This window comes from Tetrao urogallus, assembly GCF_951394365.1.
Source record: "Tetrao urogallus genome assembly, chromosome: 10".
Taxonomy (NCBI): domain Eukaryota; kingdom Metazoa; phylum Chordata; class Aves; order Galliformes; family Phasianidae; genus Tetrao; species Tetrao urogallus.
The window spans coordinates 2,786,146-2,808,087 of NC_136823.1; the positions used below are offsets into that span (position 1 = coordinate 2,786,146).

The window sequence follows — 21,942 nt, forward strand, 5'->3', positions numbered from 1 at the left end:
CAGATCTTTTCTCCTCCCTGGATAAGGCAGAGGATGTGTTCACACGTGATATGCTGTGGGCGTCGTGGCAATGGGTAATTCCCTTGAAATCCCAGGTAGCAGAAAGGCACCAATACAGCTCATCTCCTGAATGGCACAGGAATGCATGCAGCCTTGTAATGGCAGGTTTGAGTACAACCCGGCTGTTTCTAAGGGCAAAATGTTTGTTTTCCTCAGGGCTCTGTATCAGCTGCGAGGAGACACCAAAGCTTTTGAAAAGCAAAGCTCAGCTACTGTTTTGAAACGTGCATTGAATTTAGGAAACTTCTGATTGCTTCATGTCTGCAGTGCTTGTTTTGTACCATGTGTGTAAGAGTGAGGACTTCAGCTGTCTGCCTGGTGGTGGAGTGCTACCAGGACCTCGTAGTGAAACACTTCCTGTTTCAGTGTGAATGCCCCCAAAGCCTGCTCTTCCCTTGTGTTTGTTTTCTTCTTTCTCACCCATGCTTTTCAGCGTTATTGAGAAGCTAAGAGAGGCAAAGCAGAAAATGATGACTTCAGCTGGAATAATTCAGCATACGTGTCAAATTTGCAGCCTTGCTTCAGGAGCCTTGAGTTGTCTTTAACCTTCAGACTTCCAGCATCCATTGCTTTACATTCCTTGTGATGCTTTCTTTATTTTCCTTTAAAGAGTGTATTTCTTCTCATTCATCCATGGTAATTCTTCGTGCATGGAGGAGTACCTAGATAGGCATCACTGTCCAGAAGCAGCAGTGTGTGTTCTGGATAAACTTGTGAATCTGCAATTCCCACTAATCCATCCCTCCTTGATGATTGCTTTTCTTCTTGCTCCCCTTTACAGAGGAGCATGCAGCCTTTACAAATGGGGATCCTGGTTGTTTTCTGCCTGTGCTGTCATTAAGGTAATGCTGTCCCTGCTCTGGTGGCTGAGAGGTGGCTGCAGGCTGTGGGGAGCAGTGGGTATGGCTGGGACACGAGGTGGTTGCTACCTGCATCCTGCAGTGATGCTTGCAGTGGTCAGGGATCAACGTAGCACAGCAGTGGGGAATTCTGAGTCCAATCCTTTTTTTCTTGTGCTTGTCTGTCTCTTGTCTGGACTGCAGCATTCTGAAATTGTTCACATAACGTATTTATTTTGGCATCTTTGTATAATCAGACATAAATACCAGAACCCTCCTGCTGTGCACATGTCAAAGATACCAAGAAAGAGATGCTTTCTGAATGATTAGTCGGTATTGATTCTAGAAGGCTGGGCCTGCACCGTGGTACATTGCCTGTGGCATCTGCCTTCCATGCAGGTTTTTGTGCAGTCTGATGTAATTATCTAAAAGATTACTAGGACACCCAGGCTTTTCCATTGGTAGCAGTGCTAACATTTGGAGCTGTGGTGCTCAGAGGTTGGGTTTTTTGGGGCTCCTAACGTACTTCTTTGTTTCCTGTTGTCACAGGGCTGCCTCACGGTGGAACATGAGCAGGTAATGCACAAGGAGCACCGCTGGGAGTCATGTCAGACGAGTCAATCTCAGGGAGTGATCCGGACCTGGACCCGGACTTGGAGCAGGAGGATATGGAAGAGGAGGAGGAGGAAGATGAGGAGGCGATGGAGGAGGACAATGACGGGGATGATGAGGAGGACTTACTTGATGAGAGTGGTAAGTGGATGGGGCAGTGAATCTGTGCGTACTTCTGTTACACAAAGCTGGTGTTGCTAAGTTTGGTGAGTGACGTCTTGGTAGGTAGTGCAAGGGATAGATTATGGATAGATAGTCTGGGGACTGGTAGGGGGACCTGCATATCTGGGTGGTTAGTTTAAATGGGATTTGATGCAGGTAAAAGTTGCTCTTCTGGCCCACAGAGTCTCCTTATGAGCTACAAGCATAGCCTGTAAGGAGGTTGGAATTTTTTAAATGGCTGTGTGTTCTAGGAAAGCAATTATCTAAAGATATGGATACATCAGATTACAATTCCATGTGTTATTAAAAGGATCTAGAAGAATTAAATATATTTACATCACTGCTTTTTGCCCACGCGTAAACAGTTGAACGAATGTTGTTGGCAATTATCCCATCTTCATCAACAGGGAACTGTTCTTTTCTGACAGCTGCAGCGTTTCTTCACTACATGAAGAATGGCACTGCTGACAAAGTCGTCACCTTCTGTGCTCACGTAGTTGTAGTGGCCCCAGTCTCATCTTCACTTAGGACCAATATAGCTGTTTGTGGACCTCTGCTCTGGAAAGTACCTTTTAAGCAAGGTTTTGGTTCGTGACCCGATCTCAGCAACGTTTGGTGGCAGGGCACGGAGCAGTGCGTGGCAGGTGGGAATTCCATGTGCTGTCTTTGCCACCAACTCCTTGTCATTAAACCATGTCCCAACCCTGTTGGTGTGCCATTATATTCTCGATGATCAATCTTCAGTTATTTCAATTGTGATTTAAATTCAGAGTGTACAGGTTTTTAAATGTACTACTGAGCATAGGCCTCTTTTTCTTAGCATAGAATATGTTAAATACAGGCACTACTGTCTTGTCCCAGTTCCAAAAATATGACTGGTTTTTAAGTACTTTGTCCTTGAGTCCTTTTATTCCTTCTTGGCACTTGAAGATGCTCTTGTGATTTGAAATGTTGAGATAAGGTTCATACGAATGAGTTTTATTCCTGTTTTTTGTCGCATGGTGACTTCCTCATGAGAAATCAGCAGTGGAAGTGTTAATTGTGGTGAGAAGCGAGGTGATTGCAGGGCTGCAGATGGCTCAGAGGCTGGCAGTGACCTTGTCACTTCATTCACAGGAGCATGCACCCAGCAGAGCCTGAGGAGCTGTGACATTTTAGAAGAACTTCTACTAGCAGAGGAGTGGCTCTGTTCAATGTCCACCAGAACACTGTACACCATACTTGTATTTTATATTCCTTCAGTGACTGACAGAACAATGGAAATAATGAGGAGTAAGAGGAGTTTGCATGCTGATAATGCAGAGTGGTGTTGTATTTATTTATTAGGCAAAGGAGAAAACTACTGAACGCAGTCTGAGCAAAGCTAGATTGCCTCTGAGATTTTGGATTTTTTCAGCTTTAATTTTGCCTGACAGAATGTTAGGGTGCTGTTATCTGGACTGGGAAGCATAGCTGACTTCAAATTTAAGAGGATCACTTTGTGGATGTGGCACTAAGGAGCGTGGTTTAGGGATGGGCCTTGGTAGGTTGGGTTGGTGGTTGGACTCGGTGATCTCGAAGGTCTTTCACAGCCTAAGTGATTCTGTGACTGTTTCATGTTATCTGTCTGTAGTCCTCATTGTGTAGCTGACCCCCGTTCATGCAGATCCTCCTGGAGCAGTTACGTGTACTTCCTAAGAAGGAAGGAAGAAGTCTGATGTTTATACCATGAAACTTGATAAAGTCTTGGTTTTAATAGTTTCTGTTAAAGCTTTGTTCTCCCCGTTCCCAGCAGGGCTGTTCTCCCTCCTGGTGTTGTGGTCGTCCTGTAGATGTCCCATAAGGGATCCTGGGGGAATCCTTCCCCTGTGGGGTGGCTCTTGCACATTTCAAGCAGTGAAAGATTCAACAGACTAATAGTTTTTCCCTGTTATTTCCTCAGAAGGGCACCAGGCTGCATGTTTTCCCCAAACTGAAAATGATTCTTGTTTTAAGTAGTAGTGATGCAACAATTATAAAACTAATAATTTTACAGTTGTCTTGCAAAATAGTGACTGCATGAAGGTTTGAATTACTCTTACTATAATGCTCTGCTGTTCACTCTTTCTGAATATCTTCTAATTATTCTGGAAATCATTATCTCTTACTCATACATATTGCTGTTGTTCTGCTATTAATAGTTTGGCAAGTTGGTTGCGTTCTTGCCTCAGAAAATATGGGTTAAACACTTTTTTAATGATAATTCAAAGGAAAAATTGTTAAGAGCTGATTGTGTCAGGTGTCTGAAAGGTGCCTTAAGTGCAGGCATTTGGATGCTGTTCTGGCAGCTCTGGTTGTGTTCACATTGCAGGTGTGTGGTGCAGCAGATGGGGATTGAAATCAGTGCTCCTGGAGTACAGCAATAGACAGCTTTCCAGTGTCATTCTATTACTATACAGATACACCAGACCAGGCAGCACCAAATAATAGCACACTAGATGCTCCGACTGGGATGTTACAATATTCACACCCTTAGCTTCGCGTCCTGCCCTGCGTTGCCTGCTGTGCCTGTCATCCTGTGCCATGCCCTCTTCCTTTCCCCAGGCCTGGGGAGCGCTGGCTCTGTCGCACCTACATTTGACCAACAGAGGGCAGGAGGAGGTGGAGGCAGTGTGCACTGCTTCCCATCTCAGAAGGATCACCTCTGCCTTCCTTGCTGAAGGGCTGGTGCAGAATGTACTGCCCTGCCTGGGGACGTGAAGAGGGGAGTGAAGGAGAGGCACAGTTGGTGCTGGTACAGAGTGCATCCAGCCTCTCTGGAGGGTGATGGCACTGACGTCTCCTCTTGAGAGGAGACCAGAGGGACTGGACCCACTGAAAGGTTGGTGAAGGGGAAAGAAAGACCCCCTCTTCCTCATTCAAACCCCTTAAAACCACTCAGCTCTGCCTGTCACATTTAATAATGTCACAGCTTCAGATAGAGTCACCTCTTATTTGTGGAGCGTGCTCCAGAATGCTTTCTGTTTGTCTGCTTTCTGTTTGAACTTGGGCGTGCCATCTGATAGTCATAGTTTTGGGTCTCCCAAGATGCCAAAGCAGGAGTAGTTCACTTGAGAGACAGCCACTGAGGAGGCAGGTTTGTAAAGGTCTTTGCTTTCCTTGGGTTCCTGCAAAAGGAATGCCTTTCTGATTAAAAGGGTGCTGCCGTGCTTGGAATTTCTGCTTGGTGGTTGAGGAGTAAAAACATCTGCATAAAATTACAGCAAAAATGGATTTTGTTGAGCATGATGTTCCTTTGTGGCCCTTTGGAGCTCATAGTGGTGGTGTGTGCAGGTGGTGTGTGTACAATTACACTGCAGGTGGAAAAAAAAAAGAAAAGGAGCTACAACTAGAAGGTAACACACCTGCAATTTTGCATGAATTTGATGGTGTTTTTATAGGAGCAAATGGAGACAAGTCCCAGCAACCTGAATTCTTTTTGCCTTGACTGTACAACATGTTCTGCTGGGAAACGCTGGTTCCCTTCCAGCCCAAGCCGTTCTATGATCTGGAAAATTACCTTAAGGAATTGAATTTTAAACACTGCTGCAGTGTGTGTATGTGTGCCAACGATGGGTCCCCCCAGGTATGGATCCTGCAGTCTAATTGGCAAATGCCCAGTTGGGTGCTGAGGGGAGTGGTGGCTGACGTCATTCATTTGTTCCCTTCTTGGTGGACTTTCCTATCTCGATTCCTTCGTTTTGGTTACCCCTGACTGGATGCAGCTCCCTCTGGAATCTGCCCACGGCTGTTTGTGAGGAGGCTGGAAGTTTCTGTTTTGGGGAACCAAACCTCAACAGTAACATTGCTTGGCCCTGATCTGAGAAACCAAACCTGGATGTCTGCGTGCGCTTTGTTTTTAAACAACCAGGGAGATTTTAGTGCTGACAGTGAGTTCTTGTAGGCTGTGTGCTGCACTCGTGGTTGGACGCATAGGGGAAGTGTGTGCGATCCCAGAGAGGTACAGAACTAATTGCCAAAGGAATCGACTTGTGAACTTATATCCTGCATACTGGTGTGGTTCTGAACCTTATGGAATTGCTATCAGAAGCTGCATTACCTTATCAGTGGTTCTTATGGCTGAGAACATTTGAACGTTTCATCATCAGGGTGTGTAGCCCATGGCGCAGCCCCACGGCAGCTGCAGGTGCTCCATGCGTTTCTCCGGTGACTTGCTGTAACTAAAACTAAGCTTTTTTCTAATACTTTCTCACTCCCTGAAAGGGGCAGGAGCACCTCTGAGGTTGCTTTGTGTCTGCTAAGCATGCACGCTCTGCCTCTTCAAGCCTTACATTCGAGAGTTAGGTTAATTTCCTAAGAGCCAGAAAGTTAGGAGCTGACTGTCCTCTATGCTTCCACAATCCAGCTGAATAAAATACAAAAGATTTAATTGATATCAAAGGTGAAAAGGAGCTGGATGCTGCCATTTGCAGTTTTAGCAATCCCAGCTGTTGAGTAATGCAGAGAGGTTACGCTGAAACCGCAGGGAAGGTTTCCTGTCCCAGGAAGGCAAAGTTCCACTGGCTTCCCTGGGAGCTTTGCTTCACTGGGAGCAGGGTTCCCATTGCTGCCTGTCTCTCAGCCCTGTGAGCTCTCAGCCAGGAGAAAGGACGCCGTGCGCTCAGCACAGAGCTTTGTGCCAGCTGCTGCCTCTGCCCCGTCTCCTCTGCTCGCCCTCAGCAGGAGAAGCTCAGGTGGAAGGTGCCCGTGTCTCCTGGCCCCCTTGCAGGCTCTCTGACGGCAGCTGCCTTTTGGAGAGGGTGGCACCGAGTCCGGTGACGTCAGAACGTTGCATAACCCTCCGGAATGACTTCGCTGCTTTCAAAGGAGGCGATGACGCCAGAGCCCTGCATCCTCCTGACCCGCCGGCTGCGCGCCGCTGCCTGATCCCGTCAGATGATGCTGTTAGGACTCAGCGTGTGCTCCCCCCCACTTTCCGTTCTCCTTCCCTTCGAGCTATTGCGTATGCGGGAGCACAAAATAGAAATGCTGCCGTGCCCACGTCCGTGGCTCTGCGCTGCGTCTGTGGGGTCTTTTTAACCGCTCACCGTGTGCTGAGTGCTCTTAAAGCCGCACAAGCAGGGGAGCAGCACCTGGGCGCGGGGTGTGGGTGAGCAAGCAGTTATTAGCTGAGCACAGAGTCACTGCAAGGCTTCCTGGTGGAGCAGGAGGGTCCTGCTGCTTCCTGCTTTTCTGATAGGCTTGGCAGGATTGGAGGTTTGTGTCTCATTGGCCGCAGTGTGTCTCATTTGGGAGGCAGAGGATCTCAGAGGGACAGCACATGGTCAGCCTTTGTACCTTTTCCCCATGTTGTTTTCAGTGGTCAACTTTGTACCGCATTTAGTCATTGCTGAGAGGTGCCGTGCTCCTCCTGCAACTTCTGAAAGCACGATAGAATCACAAGGAAGCTAATTAGCAAATTTGTACTGCAGTATTTTCCCTCTCGAACAAGGAAGGAATGGCAGAGTCGCTTTGCCAAGGTCGCATGGTAAAGCCACACTGAAAATCCCCTGCCTTGCATTTTATGCAACGCTCCCTTTATTTCCAGATGTACCAGGCCAGGGAGAAACACTTCTCTGTTTGTTCTGTGTTGGAGTTTAAACTATGCAAGGACTTACTTTCTTTTTTCCTTTAATTTGTCTGGCGCAGTACTGCTTTTAATGACTGGCTCAATAAAACTTGTGTAGCTGTCTGTTGCTTAAACACTGTTGTTGGCCAAGAAGTGGCAGCAGATTTGGAAGGGGAAGGAACTGTTTTAATTAACTGACATCTGTTCTTTGGATATTGAAACAAAGCATCACGTTGCAGTTATTAGCTCGATTTTGTTTGGTTGCTCTAGGCTTTGTAGAAACCTGCAGCAGTGAGCTTCCACCAGCGTGCATCCTCATTTAGCTCAGTTTTTCAGTGCAGTACTCAGCAGTTTGTGCTACAGATGTTGAGAATGTCTTATGTTTTCTTCAGCTTGCAGTTCAGCCAGTGAGCTGAGAAAAACCTCTGAGTAGGAGTACAAGGGCTTTAACTGTCATTTACAAATAAGCAAACAGGAATGATGCGGTAGAAAGCTGCAAGGTAAAATCTTTTGGGGTTAGGTGAAAAAACTGCTGGTCTCTGTAAAAACAAATTTTGCAGTTAAAACAGCTGTAAGGTAACCTTTGTGCGTGTAAAATACACTGTTGAAAGTAGTTTTGAAGTGACACTGTGTACTTTTGGTTGGGATTCATGTTAACGTTGGGCTTAAGTGGAAGTGAAATGAAGGTGTACAAAATCCCCTTGTTCCAGTGCACAGTGCCATCTGCAGCAGCAGCAACGTAGGAAGAGATGTGAATCAGTTTCTTGAGGGTAAGTGGAAGACAAATGCTGGGATTGTATCCCGGTGGGCAGTGAAAAGCATGTGAATCACAGGCTTTGGCAGGATGATCAGTGTCTGTGATATGCATCCCTGGAGTCATTAGATGGTACGCTTCTCATGGCTGCTTTGCTGCAGTTCGGGTAGACAGTCTGAATCCCTGGGACTCGGGCCTGAAGCAGTGCATGTTTTGTCACAGCCATCCTCTGAAAAGCGTCTGTGGAATGCACGGCTTCATCACTTCATGTCATTGATGGTTGTGTAGGTTGCTCCTGAAGTAATGCTTCCTATTTATTTCCCTAGAAACTACAACAGATGCAATGAGCACAGTAATGCTGTTTGATAGAGCCAACTCTCAGCTACAGTAGATTATTTTTCAACACAGTCGTCACCTCTGTCTCTGCGTTTTGGGCAGTGATGAACGAAAGCCTGCACACCACACTCAGAACAGTCTACACCAGTGCAGGTGACGCAGTCTGGCCACTGCCACTGCTGAAACTGCCCACCCACTGCCTCGTTGTGCTCATGTCCACCGTTTGATCTCCACAAACACTCAGCAAGTATCAATGAATGTCAGTGGGTGCCATATTTTCTGCACAGAGGAACTCAGTGACCCACCTTTGCTTCGTACACTTTTCCACGTCAGACGCCGTTTTCTCAGACTGCCCCTCTGCTGCCATCTCTTGTACAGCAACATGTCATGGAATAGGGTGGGAAGGTTTAACCATATTGCCACCCCACCAACATGTCATGGAATAGGGTGGGAAGGTTTAACCATATTGCCACCCCACCAACATCCGCTTCTGACACTGTGGGCAAACAGAATAAAATCAGAGGCATTAATTTTGGAGCAAACCTTATAGATTTTTGTTGCATCATGTACAAACCCAAGCTGCCCCTCACGATTTAGGGATTTTCGGGTTTCTTGTGAAGAATGACCTTAGGTAGCAAGGACAATAAACCAAGATTTGTATGAATATAAGTACAGTGTGACAGTACAGATTGGATTTCACACCGTACAGCTCACTCCAAAACTCACTGTATTGATGAGTTTTCCATAGTGACCTCAATACATTCAGGGTTTTATTTTTTATATTGCAACACGTAGTGGGAATTGGTGGTGATGGGCTGATGGCTGGACTAGGAAAAAGATCTGCAGATCTTTTCTAGCTGTAACGATTCTCTGGTTTGCTAAGGAGCAAGTGATTCAACTTTGGGTGATGTAGGAGAGGGAGATTATTCTTCTCCGTGGCAAGGCTAGCCTCATAGAAAGCTGTTCAGTAAATGGGCTTAACAGTAAGGACCGACAGGGAGGACGCTGCTCTGTGACCTGGCTGCTGCTGGCAGTGTAGGCTGCAGGATCGGGGCTGCAGGAATGCGTGCTTCCCACAGCGATGGCCTCACCAGTAGGGCTGCTATGTGTTGATAAGTTCCTTTCCATCTTGCACGGTAAGGTAAAGAAGGAAATTCCCTTTTTATTCCTTTGTGGTAAAGGACAGGTGCAGGTCACGTTTTCCATGATAGGCTGAGCTTTCGTTTCCGCTGTGCTTTGTGAGTGTAACAGACGTGCCCTGGAAAGCACCCAGCTGTATTTACACAAACAGTTGCCTTTAAGTCTCGCTTCCTGGTTTCAGAAATCCACTGGGCCGATGCAGAGCTTGTGCTTGGTTGCCCCTTCCAGCCCTGCAGTGTCGTGTGCTTTTCCCAGTTGATCGGTCCCTCCTCTGCCCTTTGCCAAACACGGTGTGTTCCTTTGTGCCAAAGTGCTTGAACTGGTGACAAAGAGGGAAGCCAATCTGGGTAACAAACCTCTTTTAAGCTACTTTTTTCTCTCTTTTAACTAACTTCATAATCTTTTTCTTTGGTAAAATGTAGCCAGCTCTAGTTATGAAAATGGCATGTTGGTTTTTTTTAATGACATACTCTGAAGCACTGTGGATATTTTGCTGGTAGCAAGCATTCTCTGTGCTCCACCACCCCGAGTGGTGGCTCTCACAAAAGATGGTTTCATCAACGGTGAGTCTCATAACAAGGAGTGCCTGTGCTGTGCCATGGCTGCTTGCACACCTGTAGCCCGAACGGGAGTTTGCTTGCTGGTTGTCCCAAGCAAAGAGTTGGCTTTGAGAGCAGGCTGCCTTCATCACACGTCCATCATCCCCAGGTTGAATTTGCTCCCGTCTGTGGCTCTGTTTGTGGAGGGACACACGAAGAAGTCAGTAGCTCTGAGGAGGACTGGGCAGGACCTACGGATCTTTGGGTTTTGGCCACAGCGCAGTGCAGATGGGTGGTAGGGAGGAAGGCACGGCACGCTCAGAGCTAAATGTGCCCTGCAAATTCTGCTTGATCATTTCCTTATAAACTTGGAACTTTCTTTCCTAGCCCTTTCGCTGCCCTGCGAGCGTTGTGCAGGCAGGCAGTGCTGTAGGCGTCACTGGTTCAGTGAGACCAATGGGATGCGCTTTTCCCGGTTGTTGAGCAAACGGGTTCCAACTGCTCGGGTTTGATTGTGCCGGTTTCTTGGAAGCCAGCAGGCACAGTGCAAGCAGTTCACCGTGCCGCAGATACAGAGATTGTTGTCAGAGCCAGAGGGCTGTGCACTGCTGCACCCCAGCCCCCCCCTTGGTGCTGTGCAGCAGGGAAGCGCAGCGGCCATCCATCCCTCCTGCCCAGACCGTCCTGTTGTCTGTTGGGATTCCCCTTGTGTGGGGCCCCGCCAGAGCCCTACGGTTATGTAAGGATTTTCATTTTATTCCCAGGCTCCATCCCTGCCACTAGTTGAACCGGATTGCGGGCTGCGTGAATGGGACCCCGATCCCAGCAGCGCGCAGCCCCGCAGCACCAGGCGGGGGAGAGGAGCGAGCCGTCCCCGCGCTCACCCAGCGCGCCTCCCTGCGCCCTCCAGCCCTCCAAACCTCTTTTCCCAGGCACATCCCGCAGCCAGGTGGGCAGCGGTGCCCAGTGCAGCAGCAGCTCCCCCGGGCAGGGCTGTGTTGCCTGACGCTCAGCCGGGGAGGAGACGGTGACAGGTTTTATTTAGGCTGAACACGAGGCGTATTTAACCAGTTATATAACAGTGACCCCGCTCCGCCTCGGCTGAGTTCAGGGAGGATGCCTGCATGCTGAGTCCCGGCTCGGTGGGTTCGTGCACCGGGAGCTATTTACCAAAGTTATTTTCAGAAACCTTAAGTACAGGTTTCCCTGCCTGTACCCTGGACTGCTTTGTCAGGAGGCATTTCCCACTTGCCAGCCGAGCAGCCAGTGAGAGCGGATCTGGGGCTGCAGGCAGAGATAAGGAGTTGTTGGGAGTGCCTGGAAACTTTCATACAGAAGACCCTGAGCCCAGAATAGCTGCGGGCAGCAGTCAGCGCGCCGGGCAGCATGTTGCTCCTGGATGAGTCGCAGCAGTTCCCAGGTAGGACCCAGGGGTTTGGTTTCCTTCTGCTTTCCTTGCCCTCCTGCTTTCCTGCAGAACACCCTCTCTGTGTGCTGGGAGCAGCAGTTCCCTAACTCTCAGGCAGCGGTGGAAATAGTTGAATTTTCAGAGTCTTGCGGTGCTTGTTGCTTTGCCGGAGGGGATACGAGAAGGAAACTTTCCTTGTGCTTATAATTCTGAAGACTGAAGTGATGTGACATGCTGAGTCTGGCTGTTCTTGTTTCTGCTGTTGTATCACAGCACTGCAAAAGTAGTACTTAGTGAGAGAGGAGGCAGCTGTTGATCATCAGTATTGTTTTGTATCAGCGTATCTCCCCCACCCCCTCAGATCCGTGCATGCTTTCCCCAGCATCTCACCCCCATGAAGTGCCTGGTGCCTTGCTGGACAGAGCAGGGCTGCCCACCCCTATCGCCTCCTTGGTGCCAGTGGGCTTAAGGGCTGCTTGGCTCCTTTTTCTTCCCTCCACCCATTGGAACGCACTGGTGAGACCCTCACACCAGTACACACTTTGAGGATAGCTGCCCCTTGGGTTGGTTGCTGTGTGTCGAAAGAAAAAACTTTGGATTTGAAGAACTTTCTAAATGTGTAATGAAACGTGTTACTGTGAGGTCAGGTCCTTGCAGAAGCCACCTCACTCCCGGGGAGATACTGGTCCCAGCCCCATTTGTTGTACAAGTTTGGGACACTGGTCTTCAAGAGTTTTGATGGCAATAAACCATGCAGTGTTTGTTGTCCATTAGTGGAGAGGTGTGGATTCTAGCAAAGAATGCATCTTTTCTGCTTTCTCATCTCTCTGGTAGTGGTGGCAGAGCAAGGAGGCCAGTTGTGGGAGAGTGCCAGGTGAGAGGAGAAAGGAATCTGGCTGCAAAGTAAGTTTGGATAAATGAAGAATCTGGGTGAGACAAGTGGCTTATGTAACTCAGTCTGGATAATAGGTATATAAAGAGAGGAAGGGGGTGGGAGGGGAGGATGCTTTTGGAAGTGAGACTGTAGGTCATATGAACAGGGGAGAACAGAAGGTTAGAGGCCCTTCAAATTTTTTGGAGGGTGGAGAGATATTTTGGAGACATAAGAGAGCAGTAGTGCAGGTGAGCTGAGCCTTGGTTGTGCAGCATTGTGCTTGTCAAGTTAGAGTGCCTGGGGTGAGGTGCGTCACAGCGTGCTGCCAATGGGAAAGTGCCTCTGTTTGAGGGAGCGCTGTAACTGATGGGGAATGGCTGTGCACGAGCTGATGGCTCTTGCTTCAGAAGAGCCCTATCCCCTCCACACAGACCCACATCCTCCCTTCTGACCAGTGGGGTAGCAGTAACGTGAGCAGCCCCAGGGCAAGGACTGGTGCTTGCTGTCTTCAGCCTGTAATGAGCTTTGGCCTGCCTTGGGCAGGGGTGTCCTTGTGACGCTGTGTGAGTGCCCCAAACAACTTGGCAGCTCTTGGTCAGACTGCTGTAGCAGCACACAAAGCAGTGCTGGCATTCTGAAAGGAAGAGCCAGAAACAGCTCGTTCTTCCAGTGATGCTGTTTCATCCTGCTCTTATTAGCTTTCTCCAGCACTCAGTCACTGCTCTGGCTGCTCTGGGTGGGAGAGGTGCCAGAGGAATGCGGTGGCACACAGGCTCAAACTCAACAATTTGCATTTTTCTCCCAAGCGATGCCTCCCTCATTAAGCAAAGCCCGTAAAAATTCCTCCAAAACTACTTGAGGAAGTGGAGCAGAAAGGGGCAATGCAGCTGAAGTTCTCTTACAGTTTGAAAAAACAAACAAACAAACCAAAAGCACCACTTTTGCTTTTAAAGCATGAAAATGCATTTCAGGGGAGGAAGAGAAGCACACAGGTACCAAGGGATGACGCTTTGTGCTGGCATTATTTCCCACGCAGCTCCTTTGAGTTAGGAGCAGCAGATGCCTCTCCCCGCCTCGCTTTGACCAGGTGCTGAATGAGGGCTCAGGGAAGAGATGGAAGTTCAGAGAGTGAGCTGCTGCTCACTGTTTGCTGGTTTGGTGGCCTTGGCAGCGTGTGGCAGCAGTAATCCCCTCTGCATTGTTTCCCCTTGCACTGAGGGTACCCTGGCAGAAAGCTAACGCCACAACTGCCAGCTACCTAGTGTAAACTACTGCTTATGTAATCATTGCATAATGCAGAGTGCCTGCTCCCTCGCTCGTCCTCTTTTCTTAGTCCCTGAAATTTGTGCCTAAGAAGAGGAATGGCAGCAGCCGGCTGGACCCACTGTGCTGGGAACACGCTAGCCCCCATCTGCATCTATTTTCTGAATCTGTGTGTGTGCTGGGGGGTGGAAGTCAGCTTTTCTACGTAAATGAGTGTTTATCCACCTTAAAAGGAAAAAAACAAAACAAAACACAACCACTGTTCTTTTTTAGAGTTTGGAACTGTTATGAAAACAAGCGAGGTCTGAGGGTGAAATCCGGTTCCTCGTGATTTGGATGCCTTTGGTTATTTTTTCTGAATATGGCTGGCAAAGCTCTATCCTGGGTTACTAGTTAACTGGGCTAACCAGGGCGGGGAGGGCCAGCCCCTCCTACACGCAGCTCACTGAACACTTTCCAGCTCTGGAGACGCTTCCCAGCTGCGGCGCGGTAGGTTTATGTAACTCATCCCCAGCGTAAAGGACAAATGCAGCCCAGCCCTGCTGCACCGCTGGGTGCTGGGTGCATTTCCTGGCTTTGTTTCCCTGCCCCTCTGCTGAGAGAGGGAGGGAGGGCTCGAAAGGAGGGGGCGTTTGTAGGTAGGAGGATTTCTCCTGGGAAAAGTATCTTAAATGTCTCGGGCCGTGCGTGGAGGAGGGATGTGGGGCAGTGCCCTGTGCTCCTGCAGCGCTATGGAAACGTCCCCTGGTGCTCTGCATCCCTGCTGGGGCTGCTACCTGTGCCCTGCTGGCGTTGTGTAAGTGCTCCTGGGGTTTTATGTAACCCGGCCACGGCTGGTACGCGGGCCTGGTTCTGCTTGCATAATCCCTGGGTTAGAAGATATATTGTCTGTCACCAGAGTTGGCTGCAGAAGGTTCCAGCCTGCCTCGCAGTGCTCCCAGCTCTCCCTCTCCCTCTGGCTTTCGGGTTCTTCCTTTCTCCTGCCCTTCACTTCTGCTGCCTGTGGGTTCCTTCAGGCAGGGAAAGTTTTACCGTGCAGCATAACCTTGTGGTAACCGATACACCAAAGGGCCGCTGATGAAAAAAACAGAAGGGCAGTGCTGCCTTATCTGTTAAACTTGTCCATTCGTTGCAGCTCCATCCTTCCAAGAGGAGCCTGGAGGTGGGTTTGGCTGCTGTATGCTCTCCTGGTCAAGCTCCTACCATGTTTCCTCTGCCAGGATTTACCCAGAGCCCTTCCCACAAGCCCAGGGCAGCCCCTGACCTGCAGGCTGTGTGTTTCATAGAGTCCTGAATCTGCAGCACCATCACTTTACAGACACGTTTTATTTACAGAAATGGGAAATGCACTACTCGGATTTGTAACAGCACCGATTGCCATGCCGACATGACAGCCCGTGTCTGGTTAGCGGCACACCAGTGACAGTGCTGGGGTGGTTAGCCCTAACTCAGTCAGCAATGGGAATTGAAGATGCTGGAGCTGATGTGGATAACCCAGAGAGCACCTTCCAGCTGCAGGGCTGGGCAGAATGCTGTGCTCATGTTTTACAGTGTGTGGCTGTGACTTAGCAGGACAACAAGCACTGGCAGCCAGGGTGAGGCGGTGGGACCGAGCCTGCATCTCCCCGTATCCTCAGCCTTGGTAAGGCAAGGGGAGCCCTGGTGTCACCCAGCACAGACATACCCCATAGTGGTGCTGGGTGCTGGCCCAGCTCGGCCGGAGAGGAGCGAGGGGTCAGTGGGTGCTGCACGGGGCCTGGGGGTAGGTGTGCCGGCTTATATAATGCCAGCACTTACATAATTAGCGCTTTGTTAAGCGGTTGTGGCTGGGAGGGGCATCCTGCCGCCGCTGAAGACTGAGAGCAATTATTTTCCGAGCAGAACAAAGTTTTGTTGCTAATTAGCTGCCCTGATAGCAGCTGGGGGGGTGGCTGAGCCCCAGCCCCCTGAGAGCCACTTCCCTGCTGCAGGGTGGGCTTTCTGGTGTGCGCCAAGCCCTTGGAGGGCTCGTGGTTCTGTGTGGGTCTGGTGAGTTTTTTGGTAGGTAGGGCTTCAGGAAGTGGGCCCAGGCTTCCCCTGCACCTTCTTTTACAGTGGTTTCGTCACTGTCCTGCCTCCAGCTGGGTATACTGGGGTGTTCTATAGCACTGCCTCCATATGAGGTGTGCTTTGGGAACACCACCTTGCATGGCATGCACACAACAGCTGCACCAGTAACATACACAAAAAAATTCTGCAAATACTTCATTTATCTTCTGCTTCAGCTGAATACGGGACAAGCCAGCACAGTCCTCTGCCAACCTCCAAGACAATTGCTGTGCTGCAGCTGAACCCCATTGCCTCCACACCTCCTGTGCCCGGCACAGGGAGGGCAGCAGACTGACTCACAGTATCTTGCAGTGTGTCACTGCCAGTGCTTTGCAGAGCCGCTGCTCTAGCCTTTGGCTCTGTTGTAGTTCAGTGTGTCAGTGACTGCAGCTGGAGCTGTGCAATTAGGCTTCCTTGTGCCATCGCTCGGTGCTCCTCCCACTGTTGCTCTGGCAGCTCAGTGCTGGCTGTAGTAGTATGAGCCAGTACTAGCTGGTCTCTGATTGCCCACAGACTGCAGGAAACAGGATAACTGCTCTTTGTGCAGGGCAGGAGAGAGCTCCCACAGCAGAAACAGACGGCTCTCTGCTCTGCACACAGCTGCTGTCCTCGCCGTGCATGCATGTCTTGATCCTTAGGGCAGGAATAATGCCTGCACTCAGCAAAACATTACTAGTTAGTACCCTGAGTATATCCCTAGTGAAATGACTTTAAAAATAAACAAGGGGCTGTTTTCAGCAATCCACTGTCCCTGGAGCCGTGCTGGCGGAGGACTGCCATCCCAGGAGAGCTGAACCTAGCTGGCTCTGTTAATATCAGTGTGGCACAAAGGAGCAACCAGCTCCCTCAGCGTGGTGAGAGCTGAGGCGCCTCCTGCACCTTCCTGTGCAGCAGCCTCAGGTGGGGACCCTCAGGTCTGATCCTGAATGGCATTTCCTGTGAGTTTTTGACTGTTTTACAGACCCATTGGGATTGATTTGTATAGATGCGTGGCCTCACTGAAGCTCTGGCACTATTTCTCACACACCTCAGTGCCAGGGGAAGACTTTTGTCAGTTACAGCAATCTCACGCTCCCCTAAAAAACAAGGTGCTCAATGCTTCAGGAACCTTGCATAACAGTGTTTAGTGCCTTGCAAAACCTGAGGTGCTGGAGAATATTTTGTAGGCTGCATGCCATGCCGTTTTGTGAGAATAAACATTGAGAATATTATGCAGGAAGGAGCTGGTGAGCTGAGTTCTTCAGGCCTAGGTGCAATAGGAAATGCCCTGCGGTGGGGCAGATCTCTTCTGTTGTGTATCGTGAGTCATGGTGTTCAGGGGCAGCTCTGACAGTCATCCCACCCAGGGAGCAGATGCACAGAGCTGTCACGACTGTGTTCCTTACAGACTTCTCAGTGGTGCTAGCGGAGGAGCCAGGCGTGTGCCCTGCTCTGTGTACAGCGGGGGGTGGTGGGTGCTGCTGCTCAGTGAGCCGGGAAAGTCGGCAGCCCCAACCTGCAGCATGAACCAGAGCTGTGACCAGGCCTGTGGGTTGTGACAGCGCAGTCCTGGCTACGTGCAGGTGTCTGTGCAAGGAGCAGGGCACAGCTGGGTGCTGCAGAGCTGCAAGAACCCCCAAGGTTCAGAGCTGGATGCACTGCTGCAGTGATGTCATTCCCACTGCCCTTGGGAACCCCCAGCACGGAACAGCTTCTCAGTACAGACCAGCAACGGAGCAACCTCTGCTTGCAGCTGCAGCCTGTCAGGTAGGAGCTATGGCATGGCTGGAAGAGGAAGGGGAGCACTTCCCTTGCCCAACTGGTGGGACTTTGTGCTCCTCCTGCCTCACCAAGATCCCCTGGGCAGGGTGAGATGGCAGCAGTGTAACCATGGCAGTGTTTGCCTCCAGATAGTCACTGCTTTAATGACTCATCCCCGAGAATGCGGTCACGTGTGCAGTCTCCATGTTTCCCTTTGCCTTATTTCATCTGATCCTTTGATCTAGTTATGTAACCTTGGGTCCAGGTCCAGAAGGCCAGGAGGAAGGAAGATTTGCTGAGGAGTTGCAGGTAATGTAGGTTTGCTTCCAGCACAGAACCCCCTGACCTTGCCTGCAGCAGAATTACTGCGATGGTAGCAGCGAACCCCTTTGCCTTTAGTGCTCACGTGTGACATTTCTTCCATTCATCACATAAGCTGTGGCTGCCTGCTTAGCTAGCACACGTGCAATTTGCTGGCACTGCCATTCCCAGGGATGCTGAGCTGCTCATGCTAGTTTTGGCCTGTTGTGGCTGTTGCTGGCACTGGGCAGGGGCACTGGAATGTCTGGAGTGAAGCTACAGAGTTGGCCCAAGGCACGTCAGGTCCTTGTCACCTCAATTTTAAGAGGTGATACTGATGGTAAAATTAATTTAAATAGATGTGTTACACTGGAAGCCAAAGAGGTGCCTGTAGTGCTGTACTGAGGCGTCCTTGGCTCCAGCTCTCTGCTCTGTGAGAAGGGGTGCTCTGTATCTCCAGGTACCAAGGTGTTCCAAAATGATGCTTGATGGTTCAGTGTTACTTCTGCATTTTTTTCTGCTGATGTCTTTTTCCCCTCTTTCCTTCAGAGTTCTGTCCAAGCATTGTTGCAGTGCAGTCATTAGCTCATACACATGCTGTGAGCAAGAAAGCTGATGGAGAGATGAGGTTTGGGGTATCTCCTCCGACACAAGGGGACAAGGTGCTTCAAAGAAGCTACTACAAGGCTTGTCAAAAACAGTTTACTTCAAGGGAAGCTTTCAAACAGAAAACACTTTCATTCTGTGCTCTGCAGACTTTGTCACTGGCAGCCTGTTGAAGAGCCAGATGACGTGGGACATAATGTCATTTTGCATAGGACTTTAAGACTGAAGTCAGGCACTAAAGCAAGCCTGAAAATAGGAGAAGGCAGGGGAAAAGGAGTCTATAGTCTGTAACACAGAAAGAGGATTGTCACTTTGTGGTTTCTCAAAAGAGCTTGCCAGAAGGTAGCATTTAAATCATGAGAGTGGAGTCTGGTGATAAAAGTATGGGGCTTCCTGATGGGCCATGACCCAGTGTTTGAAGCAGATAGCAGTGTGTCTTAGCTTGGAAGATAGTTACACAGGTGTCATGTAAATGGAAGCTCTGCGTGGACTGAAGCAATCTTACTCTATTTTTTGTAAGGACACTTTAGGGCTGTGCTGAGTAGGATAGTCATGGCTTTTACTGGAAAACAGACCCTTCAGCATATGATTTCTTAACACTCCGAGTGGCACTGTTAGGAAGGACTCCAAATCTGGCACGAGTGGATTTCCATACAGCTGAAATCCTGATGGGTGCTCTTGTAAAAACCAAGAGATGGCTTGGCACAGCTGTTCTCATCGTTACCACCTTGTCTCTGCAGACCAACCCCAGGAAGCTGTGTTCAGCAGTGACCATGTTGAGCACGCAGAGGATGGAGAATGGCAGCGCTCTACTTCAACTACCTCATCGCAGAGTGAGCGGGCAGAGCGACTCTTGCAGAACCAGCACAAGAGCCTGGCCTCTGGGGACGCCAAAAAGAAGAGGGCTCAGAAACCGTCTCACATGCGGAGAAACATAAGGTGAGCATCAACAGGACAAGAAGTAGAGTCCTGTATATTGCCATATTGTATCATGAATGGCCTGGGTTGAAAAGGACCACAATGATCATCCAGTTCCAACCCCCTGCTGTGTGCAGGTCACCAACCAGCAGCCCAGGCTGCCCAGAGCCACATCCAGCCTGGCCTTGTATGCCTGCAGGGATGGGGCATCCACAGCCTCCTTGGGCAACCTGTGCCAGTGCCTCACCACCCTCTGGGTGAAAAACCTCCTCCTAATACCCAACCTAAACCTCCCCTGTCTCAGTTTAACACCATTCCCCCTTGTCCTGTCACCATCCACCCTCACACACAGCCGTTCCCCCTCCTGTTTATCTGCTCCCTTCAAGTACTGGAAGGCCACAATGAGGTCTCCCCAGAGCCTTCTCTTCTCCAAGCCAAACAAGCCCAGTTCCCTCAACCTTTCTTTATAGGAGAGGTGCTCCAGCCCTCTGATCATCTTAGTGGCCCTCCTCTGGACTCCTTTGGGTAAAGAGGGAGTTTTGGAAAAGCAGATGGCTTTTTTTTCCAAAGCCTTTGGATTTCAACAATGGCAGTAGTGTGTTTTCAGTCTGGAGCGCTGCATATGGGTGCAGATTCATTTGGTATTTCAGAAGAGTGAATATCTAATTATGGAACGGATTGCAAAAATCAGCTGTTGGCTGCTGTTTATTTAGACATTTAATTAAAAAATAGCACCATCATTAAGTAAATACCCAGTTTCAGATGTGTACGTGTGATTTGTTGCTGATGATTGTGTTGTAAACAGCCTAAAATACAGTCCTACCTCTGTCCTGGAACACACTCACTGTGACAGGTGAATGAAATGCTGGAAATCCATTTCACCTGAATTTTACGAAGTAGCAACTGGTTGCATGAGTTACCACTTACATTGTGGGATAGGCTGTGGGCTGGTAATTCACCATTACATTTTGTTCAGAGGAGTCATAGTGGAGCGGGGATTCCTGTGGCAACAAGTGGCTCTTCTGCCTGTATGGTGCTGGTGATCTTGGGTGCGTGTTTCAGCTGGTGCAGGCGGAGTTCCTTGAAGCCAAAGGAGTGAGCACAGAGTAGGCTTGGAAGCCTGAGACTTGCATAGGATGGAGGAGCTGTCCCTGCAGTGGCTGCCCACTGGGAGCTGGATTTTGCCACTGCTTGGGCTCTACCTCCTCTCTGGCAAAAAAGCCCTCATTTCCAGGGCTGCAAATTGGAAACTGAGAGTGGAACTGAAAAGAGGAAAGCGACTTTCAGAACTATGGCAATTACCTGGTGGTAAAAGTGGCTTTGAGAGCAGCCTTTGGAACAGTGGTGTGAAAGCCCTGAGAGGTCCTGCTTCCTGAAAACACTGAAGCAGATGGAAATCACGATGACGACTTTTTGTGGGGGAACTGATGCCTTTTTTCCTCATACTTTGTGCCCTATCTATTTGTAAACTGGATGGCAGTAAATAATGCTCTTTGAAATACTGCTGGTCTCGGGTAACCTAGCTTAAGTGTATTCTTACCCACTCATGTTTTTTCCTCCTTTTGTTACTTCTTTCAAACTCTTATCCTTGAGTATCGTTGCCTGCAGCTGGGAAGCAGTCTTGAAAGAGCTGTAGCACTGTCTGTAGCTTTTGGCTGTGGTGTTTGTAGTCACTAGCTGACACGCGACTTGGAGCTGGTCGGTCTGTTAAGCCAGCTGGACAGCTGTTTGATTTTGTTGGAAGAAAACTGAGTGTAACCAAGCTGTTTCTCCATTTGCTTGTGTGTTCAGAAAGCTATTGCGTGAGGACCAACTAGAGGCTGTGACAAAGGCAGCCCAACAGGAAGAGTTGGAGAGAAGGAAGCGTCTAGAGCAGCAACGGAAGGATTACCCAGCCACTATCCCAACCGTGTCCCCCGAGTTCCTTCCTGGTAAGCAGTGGGAGATGCCACCTGAAGCAAGAGTTTTAAGGATAGGCATTTCGTTCCACTTGTGAGCTAGTTCTGGAGCCAGATGCTGTGGCTGCATGGTAGAAGGTGACAGAAAACTTTGCTTGAAGGTATTTTGGCTGGTTAACTGTGTAAGCAGGGTAGTGGAACAGGTCTCTCTTGTCTTTCCAACTGCTCTGGAAGCATAAACAAACTGACTTGACAGAAAGGCCATGTCCTTGCTCTAGATCGTGTTTGTTCTGTGAGTGGTCTGGTAATGCGTGGATCTGGTACTGGGACAGCAGAACAAAACACTGGGTGTATGTGTGTTCATGTAGCCTTATCCTTTCTAGCATGTTTCAACAAGCAGCAAAATAATAGGCAGTATAAATGGTAAAGTATTCTCTTCTCGCAATGGGAGTGACCTCAGTTCCTGGCAGATAACCCTGTGTCAGGATGCAGTTTGACGATATGTCGTCTTGCATCATCTTCTAACCTGGATCACTGAAGTGGTTTTATAGCACAGCCCCTCAGACTGCTGTGCAAGGGCAGAGGAGTGCAGCTGGGAAGCCTGTCAGGGGACTGGGAGCTCTCGGGTTGGCTTTACCTCTTGGGAAAATGTATAATGTCTCTGAAGTTCAAGAGTTTAAAGTGTTTTGCTTTAAAAAAGAGGAACGGGAGCTTAGAACACTTTAACTTGTGAGGAATAGGTTGCAGCCCCAGATGAATGTGGTTGCTTACTGAGTCACTGCAGCAGTTCTTATCTGGCCCTGTTGATCTTGCCTCTCTCACCACATGGGAATACTTAA

The 21,942-nt window shown here is 49.3% G+C and overlaps 1 protein-coding gene across 3 annotated transcripts in view; it reads left to right on the top strand.

Annotated features, from left to right (window-relative positions):
* Positions 1 to 1,504: 1,504 nt before the first annotated feature.
* RAD54L2 (RAD54 like 2) overlaps positions 1,505 to 21,942 on the top strand; it is a gene marked incomplete at both ends in the record, with an annotated part of 35,195 nt that continues 14,757 nt past the window's right edge. For 2 of the 3 annotated variants that reach the window (XM_079540364.1, XM_079540365.1), the window contains 3 exons: positions 1,505 to 1,649; positions 19,028 to 19,226; positions 20,997 to 21,136. In XM_079540364.1, the coding sequence (XP_079396490.1) occupies positions 1,505 to 1,649; positions 19,028 to 19,226; positions 20,997 to 21,136 (484 nt within the window). Of the gene's footprint in view, positions 1,653 to 19,027; positions 19,227 to 20,996; positions 21,137 to 21,942 lie in introns of all 3 variants that reach the window. The other variant, XM_079540363.1, reaches the window with a different exon arrangement.